An 11,393-nucleotide genomic window follows, 5' to 3' on the forward strand; every position below is an offset into this window, starting at 1 on the left:
CCTAGAAGCTTGTTGGTGTCTCGGAGCTCAATGATTGTGGTGTAAAGCTCTGGGCAAGCATCGGGGTCTCCAATTAAGTTGTGGAGATTGCCCCAAGCATTTGAGGTCATCACGGAGCCACAGTCCATTGTGGTGAAGCTTCGTGGTGTCGCTGGGAGCCTCCATTTAAGTTGTGGAGATTGCCCCAACCTTGTTTGTACGGGTTTGGTGACCGCCTTCAAGGGTCCCTTAGTGGAATCACACATCTTGCATTGTACGACGGCGTGAGGAGATTACGGTGGCTTTAGTGGCATCTTGGGGAGCATTGTGCCTCCACACTGCTCCAAACGGAGATTAGCATCCGCAAGAGTGTGAACTTCGGGATACATCATTGTCTCCGCGTGCCTCGGTTATCTCTTATCCGAGCCCTTTACTAATGCACTTTACTTTGTGATAACCATATTGTTTATTGTTATATATCTTGCTATCACTTAGTTGTTTATCTTGCTTAGCACAAGTTGTTGGTGCACATAGGTGAGTCTGGTTGTTTTAGGTTTTGAGCTTGACAAAGTAAACCCTAGTTTTATTCCGCATTTGTTCAAGCCTAACCGTAATTATTTTAAAGCGACTATTCACCCCCCGCTCTAGACGATATCCACATCCTTTCACCTTCCATCCAACAATGCTGGACCAAATTGTATATATATTCCCAAAAAAAACACTCATTAGATTGCCGCTTATTTTAATAATATACTGATAAGTGGAGCAACTAGGTGGCTTGTTTGCCGCTTATTTTAATGATATACCGATAGATAATAGATTCAGAACACAAGGAAGCAAAATCGTGCAGTGTAAGGCGTCAAATTTTCTTGGAACAGAGTTCTGTCCTTCTGTGGCTACAATATTCTCGCCAGGTGAACCTCAACATGCATGACATTTCAACTTGAATTGAAATTATTATTTTTGCAAGGTACCCACAGCACCATGTCTGCACAAGCATATGAACTTATGTGGGATACAGAGAACGTGATATCATTACATACAGAGGTTGCATCTATCCTGTATCCGGGGCCATCTTCCGATGATGACCACCCGTGAGGACCTTCACTCGCCGTTTCTGTGCCAAATATGGCCGTGTATGTGTAGATTCAAATGGTAAAGAACACCTCAGTGGAAGGATATGTTCCGATGCATTTTTAGGTTTTCTTTGCCTGTACCTGTAAAATGAACAAAAGTACATTTTCAGGTTTTGTTTGCCTGTCCCAGTGCATTTTTAGATTTTGTTTGTCCCATTGATAGTCTAGTAGCTAGGGTATTGGAGTACTTTATCTCGTTATATGACGCTAAACCTTGTCAGGTTATTGCAAATAAAAGTGAGAAGAATGGCGACTTACCTTTTTGAGGTATTTCTTGTGAAGTTTCAGAGCTCCAGCACAGGCTTTCTTCGCATCTAAGTTCCCGTTTACATCATTCAATATCTGAAATGAAACAAATGCAGGAGTTGCAGATACATAACACATGCTTATATACAAACATATAATATGGGCTTAAATTTTATTTTAGTTTGACGAGCCGTGCTTAAAATTGGCCTTCTTTTAAGAAAAGAGGAGTTTGAGTCAATGACAACTTGCTTAAAATTGAGTAGGAATTTCGAAAAGAAAGATAAGTCAGGTTTTGGTCCAATACCCTAATAAGATCATCCAGTCCTCTAGCTTCTTGTAACAGTTTTTCTCTCTTTTCCTTGAGCACACTTGCAACCATGAAAACTGAAATGGGAACTGGGCCATCAGTTTCCTCAGGGACATCCTTATCCTTATCCTTATCCCACTTGGCAAAATGGCGCACTCCTCTTAATTTTGATTTCGATACTTTTTTATGTGCACCACTTGCTTCTTCACATGCTGCAAAGAAGATATCGGGATCGTATTCCAGAGCCCACATCATCTGTTGATAGGTTTTAAAAATCAGATAAGAGATTCAGAAGCAACTAACAGAAACTCATTCCGATACTAATACCACTTAACGTTTGCCAATACTAAATAAATATTAGTGCCTGCAGTTTCGTGAGAAATTGTTTTCATGCAAGCATACAAACCACCCTACTTCACGAATAGATGGAAACATGTTATTGTCTTTCTCTTTCTTTCAAGAGGAAGCAAGCCACTAAGTTCGTCCACGTGTAATAAATAATGAAACACCTATCTGAATAGAAGTAATTTCAGTAAAGGATATCAAATGCAACACCCATGCAAACCCTTCAAGTTTAAGCACAAAACAAAAGGCGAAGAATCTAAACCAGGTTCTAGACAGTGTACTTTTCAGTTGACTTAGCCAATGTGTATTATTGAAGCTCTAACTAAATCTATGTTGAGAGTAACGAAAATGAGAAAATTCTGACAAAAATAATAAATGAAAGAACATAGTTACTATTCACAGCAATATTATCTCTTTTGGTTTACTAAATCATTTTCAGTCGGAAGTTGAAAGTTGAAACGATGCTACATCTAGACGACTCCACAAACTACATTTCCAAAAAAAGGAACATAATTGTTATGCTGATATTTTGCCTAAATAAAAAGGATTTTGTGATTCCCCCTAAAGTAACTTTCAACCATCTACCTCACACTATAAAATGTACAGCATTACAATTTAGAACAAACATCAATCAGAAAAATGAGATGTCAAAATCGATTGTCTGGTTCTAGCAATATTCATCATATTATATCGTTAGGATAGCTTCATACCTCCCAGAGGTACAAGGAGTCCCCAAATGACACCTCACGTCGAAATAGAACCATGAACATACGGAATGCAAAAAGATAGTCACCTCCACCAAGCGTTTCTGTTGCCAGAACTCAATAATATTATAACCATAGGTAAACCGGACAAAAGAAGGTTAGATGTCCCACAATATGATCGGTCCAGAAATTTATACCTAGGTGGTCATGTAGCTTGGGGTCCAGCACCTGAATAATGGATGCAAGGTGCTGAAGTTGGTTAGCAACCCCGACTGATTGATCTGTGCATCTGAAATTTCCTCGCTTTAAATATCAATCATCAGATGGTTAGAATAATGACAGGGAAAAAAGAAGTCCATTCTAGGTAATTTCTAGTAGAACAAGTGTACAATGGTAACTTTTATAAGTAGAGGAAAGATGTCATGAGAAAACGTGGAGGGAAAGGCATACCAATCTACGCATCAATTTCTCAAAGCACCAAAACGCATCTGCCTCATCATTGAGTAGCACAATCATCGGTGAGCATAAATCACTCATTCCTGTGAGATATAAAGGTTACATTGCAAGCTTATCTGGATACTAAGTAAGTTTCCTCTGTTTCATACTTAATAAATGGCTGCATGCATCACTCGATGCAGAGGCCGGGGCGATGCCTCCTTTTCGAAAAAAAACTAAGTTTCCTCTGCAAGTCAGACGTAGCGTACCTTGACAGTAACCAACATCTTTGTCAATCCATGCATACACGGCTAGAATATCCCATAACTTTGAAAGATTTTCCTTGTTCTCGTAAAATACCATGGTGCGGTCAGTACGTAGCACGTCAAGTCCTATGTTATTTCAAAAAATCATAAGAAACTGGGTGAAAAGAATCGAAGTAGAGAAACATAAGGGTTAAAATGTACCAATTTGATGTAATGTAAGCTTCCACTCAATAATTTGCTTGTCAGTAATACGCTCTGCAGAATCGTCTACTTCAATTCCATTGTTGCTGCTAGTTGAAGCACCGTCTGAGGTGTTTTGGTTTGAAGTAGCCTCAAGTAAAACCAAAGGATCTTTAATAGGTCTTCCATCCTCAGTGATAAGTGGTGCTGTGATAACTTTACCACTACCAACATGAGAATCCATCTCTCGGCATTCTTCCTTCCATCTAGCATACTGTAGCCTGCATATATCATAGGGTAAAACACTTCAGACCAAATGAACACAGTGTTCTATTTACAGTTATCTACTACTTAAAATCATGAAAGTCAATGAATAGAGATATCATGGGAAACATAACTTTAATGCTTGGATATTACAATGGCCACTGCACAGTTAACAGTTACGGAAAAATTGGCATGCTCCTGATATACGCACAATTGCCTCCTTTTGCTCATTATGTAAACATACGCTTATTGTTTTTTGAAGGCGCTATCATTGGGATGGAGTGCATTAAGTAGGCGACAAAATTATTTAGAGCAATGTGACTGATTTAGATAAGGATAAACTGCATGCTTACTGTTTTCTTAACTGTCTTCTGACAAAATTCAACTTGTAGCTTGTGGTAGAAGTAATAATGACAGTTGCAACGCATATTATTAAATAGAAGTAGCACTTGAGATGGGACGTATATGGTCAAAGATGAATATTCGCACATGAAATATCTAGACAAAGGTTTTGGACCAGAGCAGAGCAACCATATGCAAATCAAATATGCCGGATAACAACTCAAATTTAAAATAAATAGCATGAGGAGACAGCTGTATAATGGATGTCAGATGCATGATTAAGTGTTGGCGTGATGATATCACCTTCTTATTTGCCTGATCTCCTCTCTCTCGTCAAAGGTACTCCTTGGATCAAAGCAGCCAAGTAAGAACTCCCAAACCTCCCCCCTGACAGTCGGATGAACACCCTAAAGGAACAAAATACCATTAATGATATTACATTGTTAACCTTGCACAATCACAATGCATATAAGAAGACGACTGTCCAACAAGAGCGAATTTTGAAACTCAGAAAAAAAAACTCTAAATTGAGGAATCTTACTCCTTTTTGTATCCGGCTTAGGACCGAGGCAATGTCAAGACAGCCATCGGGATTAAATGCAGCTTGCCATTTCCGAACACTTAGTGTTTTGCCAGCCTGAAACAAAGGGGCAATATTAAGTTGCTCAGAATAAGAAAGGACCCTACTCAATACATAAGAAACAAGGGTGGCGTTAACACCATGCAGATCATGATAGGTATGTTCCCCAGTAATCTTCCAAGAACTAAAATGGAAAATACGAAATTTAAAGCACACCGCAGCCTGATTTACAAGCACCACTGCAAATCATCATGCTTGAAAGTAAGTAACATTGAGTTTCTTTTTTTGTTCTGCTTTCTTAGTTTTGTACTTCTTCTGTAAAGAAATATAAGAGGGTGATCTAAACGTTCTTATATTTCTTTACAGAGGGAGTATCTTTTTGGCGGATCTGGTTCTGTAGCTCCGCGTCTTCTTCCTCTGATACAAAATGACACGCATTATAATGTGTGTTCAAGAAAATATCTATATATGTTGCAATGTGGTAAATTTTGTTTGTCATATTGTACAAAATCAGTGGTAAATTAAAAAAAATAGTTCAACCTGTCATTTGCAACACATTCACGATCCACAGAGGAAATTACTGCAAAATTATTCTGCAGATGCAATTTTTCTTTTTATTGCAAGGATTCACCCTTGGATTCTCCATATTTTCAACTCAACAAGAAATTCTCCTTATTTTCACTCATGTAATGCTTTTACTCGAGAGTCTTCTTCATTTTCATTCATATCATCGATACTGCAGGGTGCATACTCCAATGCTATGAATACCCCATTTTGCCTATAACCAGTACATTTCGATAGGCGTGGTTGCCCAACAGCTACCACATAAACAAAGACAAGATGAAATAAAAGGAAAAGTAAAGCAAACCTTGATTTTGAACTTGCTTTTGGGCACATCGTCTGTGCAATCCGAGCGGATCTCGTAGTAGGAATCTGCGGGCGTGCCGCTGCTGATCCCCCACTTGATCATTTTGCAAGGCAATCAAGAACGTACCAGCAGCCGGAGCCCAAGCAAGAAGCCAGGAAGCTTTGAGGGAAGGGAAGGGAAGGGAAGGGAGAGGGAGCCTGGCTCTATTTGACCTGAGGAATGAAGAAACGGCAAAAGCAACGACGAAGAGAAAAATGGGATCAAGTGGATTGGAGCCGATCCCCCCTTGGACCTTCTCCTCCTGGATGCGAGTGGAATCGCAGGAGGAGGGGAGGTTAAGGGGGGACGAGGTCAGGCAAAATCGGGAAGGCATAGTGGGGTTAAATTAGAGAGGACAGGGGCGAGGGGCGTGGAAGGACGAGGACGACCGGTTCCAAGCCGCTGCCGGGCTCGAGCTTGCCGGCTTCTACGGGCATCTTTGCCCATCTTGGTGCTAGTTTTCTTGGTCGGAAATGGAGAGCGACGCTTGCTCTTCACAGCTCGCCTTCTCCTCTTTTTTTTTTTTTTTTTTTGAGAGAGAGAGAGAGAGAAAGGGAGACTTGGTACCGGTTTTGGATAATTAGTCAATTTCTTGATTAATTCCAAATACTCCCTCCATCTACTCATATTTTGGACTGATCTGGGTCTCAGCCTCTCAGGAAAAAACGACCAGGCCCCGCGTCCCCCTCCAGGTGACTCGAGCGACGACCAAGCATCACCAAAAAAACTACTTCACGATGCCTCCCCTCGCCGCTGCCGGCTAGCCGCACGGGGGCAAAGCTCCGTGCGTCTAGATTGCTTCTCATGACGGCAACGGGGCGTTTCCTTCGTCTTTATACTCATGTCGGTCTAGATTGCTTCTAGTCGCGCGCCATTGGCAGATCGGCTGCTCTGCCTTCAAGAAGATAATTGCAGGGTACTACTCCTTCCTTTCCGGTTTATAAGGTTCAAATCTGAAATCTCATCAACCCAGATGAATTGTGAGTGAATGCCACTAGTTCTAACTAGTCAATTAAATATTGCTCACATATTCAATTTCCAAGGCTATAAATGTAGCATGTTCTTTTTCATTGGACTTGCATGATGAATGTAGAAAACGATGCATGCATAGCCACTCATTTCCTTTCTCTAAACTCTATGAATTAAATATGGCGTGGGACTCAAAGCACTTTAACTGTGTTAGGCTGCTCATGGTGGAGAGTAACATATAGTGGTATCATGCATATGTTACTATTGTATGATACTACCTTCATAGTGCATAGTATCATAAACTAGTATCATAGGTGATCTCATTTATTGACATGCATGACACATAGTAGCATAGCATTTAACATATTACGGTATCTACCTATGTTACTCTAATCCTCTCTCTCTCTTCTTTAATTACTTGTCACATCACCATGTTTGCTAGTCCCAAGACTATGTTACTAGCTATGATACCCCCACTATGGCTAGCCTTAGACTCAAAATGAGCCTAATATAATGAAAATCTGAAATTTTTGAGATTAGCCCTATAAACCGGAAAGGAGGGAGTATCATACTTATACACCACGTAACGAATTGATACCAATAGTAATTTTTTTTGCGTGTGAGTATCATCTTATAGCCTAATTGTTGCAATACGATCTGACAGCCGTGTAACTCTGACGTATCGGGCCCGCATGTCAGTCTTTACGGTGACGTACACGTACCGGCTCGGTCACTCACTCGAACCTGGTCGAACCCGACCAACACTCTTATCTCGCTCGAACCTGGTCGAACAGGACCAACCCTCTTCTCTCGCTCGAACCATAGCCTTGCTCTCCCCTCTCCCTCTCTGTGCAGTTCTCCGACGATGGTGACGACGACTCCCGGCGGCGGTGATGTTGCGGGTGGCTACGGAGACCTCCCCGGCCTCGGGGTAGATGACCATGTAGGTCTGGCTGTGGACGATGGCGGCTCCAGTTCGAACCACTCCTCCGACGCTGGTTCGGAGGATGAGGATTTGGAGAAGGAGGAGGCGCTGTCCATGGAGGACAGGGTGAAGATGGCAGAGATCTGGGTCGCCAACCCTAGCAGTAGCCATCACTGGACCAGTGGTGCTGGTGGCGGCATGATGTAAGTCACTGAAGAACACTAGCAAGTTGTTTCTTTCTTTCTTTGGGTTGTATCAATGGTAAAGGCTAGTTGTATCAAGGGTATAGTCACTGAAGAACCCTGAACCAGTGCTCCTGGACTCGATATTATTAGGATCATGTTCATATTAGAGTCTGTGTGTTGCTCCTATGACATTCAGAATTCATAGTAGAGGTTGTGTGTTGCTCCTGTGCAATTCAGAATTCATAGTAGATGATTTATATGCTTATAGTTTGACCGATGGAGACAGCAAGTGTCTATGTGCTTATCTGATTTTTTATGCTTATGAGTTTGCTTATCTGAATTTATATGCTTGCTTATCTGAATCTATATGCTTATGTGCTTATCTGAATTTTTATGTCTGAACCGTAGTTTGAATGATGATGTTTGGTAACTTCGGATTCACTTTGATTCTCAGCCAAATATTGATATGAAGCTATGTAGCTCAGATGTTACATTTCTGAACCTGTATGCAGTGTTGCAAACACAAGGTTTTTATTTGTCATATGAGTTATACCACATGAAGAATTTAGGAATAGGAGAGGAGAGAGAGAACGGCTTAGATTTGATTGACACAAACATCAAACTGCAGGAACTAAAAAAAGGAATATAAGCACAGTTTAGTTCTCAACTTGCTAGTGAGGACAACAACAACTTATTAAGCAGCAAGTGTAGCAACTGAAGAGAGAACAAATTTAAGTAATATCATTTCTGTCAGTCATAGAGAGGATAAATTAGCAGCGGTAGTTTATGAACCACCTGTTCTTTATGATCTTAGTGAGCCTGCAGTTCTTGCTGTTGATCCAGAAGGTGTAGTTTTCCATAGAAGCCCTAGTCAACCTACTGCCTTTTGCACCCAAGAGAGCATAAACTTCAGAAAGGACAATTTGAATGTTATAATGGAGGAAGAGCCATTGTTTGAATAGTCACATAATAGTAGTGATGAAACTGAGCATGCATATGACAGTGATAACAATTCAGATAACAGCTCACAATTAGGAGAGGAGGAAGAAGATGTAGATCAATCCGAAGATTCAGATGAAAATTCAGATGAGGAACTATTACATTATGAGGGTGACACTGATGTTGAGGATTTGTTTGAGCTGGAAGATGAGGATGTTTTTGCAATAGAAGAGCCTCCAATGCAAAAATCTTCAAAAAGGAGGAAGAAACTTGAAGTTAGGAAAGGCCCCACTACTAGGTCACATTGTAGTGTGTTAGAGGAGGTGATACCTGATTTCATTCCTTCAACAGATGAAGAAGATGATTGGTTGTTGGTTGAGGATGAAGATGATGGACATGAGCCACCCTCATTTGTGCTACCTAAAGGGAGGAAGAGTAGGGCCAAGAAAAGGAAACCAAGGATCTGATACAATCACAAACTTGAGCATCCACATCAATAGTTATGTCTGTACATGTGCTTTAAGGATCAACATCAATTCAGAGAAGCTTTGTTGAGCTTGCACATCACACAGGCCAGAGACTTTAGGTATCACAGAAACTCAGACCAAAGGATCATTGCTTGTTGTAAGCAAGATCATTGCCAGTTTTGCATTGTTGTTGCAGTTATCAAAGGGGAGAAGACCTTTGCTATTAAGAAAATGAGGCTGGAGCACACTTGCCCTACCAACACGGAGAAATCAAGGATTAGTGCAAAGTGGCTTGCAAAGACCTATGAGTCATTGTTCAGGTCTGATCCCAGCACTAGCATAAACACTTTGATGGATAACTGTAGGGAGAATTATGGTGTTGATGTGGGAAGGCACATGGCCTATAGGGCCAAAAACCTTGTTGTAGAAGCTGTGCTAGGAGAGCACAAGAAGCAGTATCCTAGACTTAGGAGTTATGCTCAGACCATCATGGATACAAACCCTGGTAGTAGAGTTGTAGTCATAACAATTACTTCTAAACCTACTACAAAAACACCACATCCAGCACCAAGGTTTCATGCTATGTTCTTCTGCATCAATGGAGCAAGGGAGGGATTTCTGAATAGATGTAGACCATTCACTCGTTAGTCATTCTTTTATTGTGCATCAGTATTTTTAATTGTTTAGCAATGCTTTATAGACTTAAATTGTTCTTTGCTTTCCATCAACAGGTGTTGATGGATGCTTCATTGAGCTGACAACTGGTGCTCAAATCCTTGCTGCCACTGGAAGAGATGGCAATAACAATATTTTCCCACTTGCATTTGCTATAGTTGGACAAGAGGACACAGCTAACTGGTGTTGGTTTCTGCACCAATTGAAGATATGTCTAGGAGGTGAAATTGGGAAATTTGGTCCTTATACTATCATGTCTGATAGACAGAAGGTATGTGCTTTGCAATTGAATCAAATTTAGCATTTCTATTCAGTTCTGCATTTGTAGTTGTATAGTAGCTAAGTTTAGGATGCTATGTGATCAGGGGCTGCTAAATGCAGTAAATCAAGTATTCCCAAACTGCCATCAAAGATTTTGCTTTAGACACCTTTATGCAAATTTCCAGAATGCTGATTTTAGGGGGGAAGATCTTAAGAAATGCATGGATAATGCGAATTATGCTTACAACCAACACAAGTTTAACATTGCCATGAACGATCTCAAAAATGAGAGTAGGAAGCTTGGAAGCGGCTGACTGGAATACCTAAGCACACATGGGCTAGGCATGCTTTTGACACTAACTGCAAGACAGACTTGGTTGTTAACAACCTGTCGGAGGTGTTCAACAATTATATCCTAGATTTTAGGAAAAAACCTATTAGGACTATGATTGATGGTATTAAGGACAAGCAGATGGTGATGTGGCATAGGAATAGAGAGAAAGGAAAGGCAGCTCTATGGTAGATTACACCGCATTATGCTGAGAAGCTAGAGGTGGAAAAGGAAAGGGCTAGATACTGCAAACCTATCCAAGCTGGTGTTAATCTATGGCAAGTGAATAGTGGGCAGCAAACACATGCTGTAAACTTGGAACTGCATACATGTGGCTGTAGAGAGTGGGACCTGTCTGGCATACCTTGCAAGCATGCAATATCAACAATTAACAAGGCAAAAAGATTTCCAGAGGAATATGTGTCCAAATTCTTTAAAAAGCCTTTCTACCTTGCTTCTTACGAGCCAATGATATATCCTGTTCCTGGTGAACATGATTGGACAAGGACAAGTGGACCAGACATAGAGCCACCCACGTTTCATGTGAAGAGGGGAAGAAAGAAAGAGAAGAGGATAAAGGGAAAATTTGAGGTTCCAAAACCAAAGGACAGTTCAAGAATGGCCACTATAACATGAAGCAACTGTGGGCTCCAAGGCCACAAATACACCAACTGCAGACAACAATTGAGAGCAGAGTTGGCTCTGAGGAAAAACAAGCATGTGGTAAACCATTTTCTCATAATGTGCTTTCCAACTATTGTCCTTTTGTGTTTATTTGCTTTGCAACTATTATGTTCATGTGTTTAATCATTATTACAGGCTAGAACTAGAACATCACAGCCTCCAACTGCAAGATCACAACCTGCAGCTGCAAGACCAAGGAGGGAAGCAAGATCACAGCCTCCCCCTACAAGATCTACCAGAATATCAAGAAGTAGTGCCAATGTTCA

The 11,393-nt window shown here is 40.9% G+C and overlaps 1 protein-coding gene and 1 pseudogene across 1 annotated transcript; one reads left to right on the forward strand and one right to left on the reverse strand.

Moving 5' to 3' along the window:
- Nucleotides 1-824: 824 nt before the first annotated feature.
- LOC123425844 (rab GTPase-activating protein 22-like) lies at nt 825-6,165 on the reverse strand. Its single transcript, XM_045109590.1, has 11 exons — nt 5,653-6,165; nt 4,746-4,841; nt 4,508-4,611; nt 3,620-3,879; nt 3,422-3,544; nt 3,168-3,256; nt 2,915-3,020; nt 2,724-2,821; nt 1,666-1,923; nt 1,374-1,457; nt 825-1,196 (listed from the first exon to the last, which is right to left on the reverse strand). The coding sequence occupies exons 1-11, from the start codon at nt 5,752-5,754 to the stop codon at nt 1,176-1,178; spliced, it is 1,341 nt and encodes a 446-aa protein (XP_044965525.1). The 5' UTR covers nt 5,755-6,165; the 3' UTR covers nt 825-1,175.
- A 1,360-nt stretch (nt 6,166-7,525) lies between these two features.
- LOC123426135 lies at nt 7,526-11,079 on the forward strand (annotated as a pseudogene).
- Nucleotides 11,080-11,393: the final 314 nt, after the last annotated feature.

The sequence above is a fragment of the Hordeum vulgare genome, chromosome 2H, assembly GCF_904849725.1.
Source record: "Hordeum vulgare subsp. vulgare chromosome 2H, MorexV3_pseudomolecules_assembly, whole genome shotgun sequence".
NCBI lineage: Eukaryota > Viridiplantae > Streptophyta > Magnoliopsida > Poales > Poaceae > Hordeum > Hordeum vulgare.

Coding starts and splice junctions, on each gene's coding strand:
- LOC123425844 (XM_045109590.1), bottom strand. CDS start 5,754: ATGATCAAGTGGGGGATCAGCAGCGGCACGCCCGCAGATTCCTACTAC. Junction 4,612..4,745: donor TAAGCCGGATACAAAAAGGA/GTAAGATTCCTC, acceptor TTGTTCCTTTAG/GGTGTTCATCCGACTGTCAG. Junction 1,924..2,723: donor ACTCCTTGTACCTCTGGGAG/GTATGAAGCTAT, acceptor ACCTATCAACAG/ATGATGTGGGCTCTGGAATA.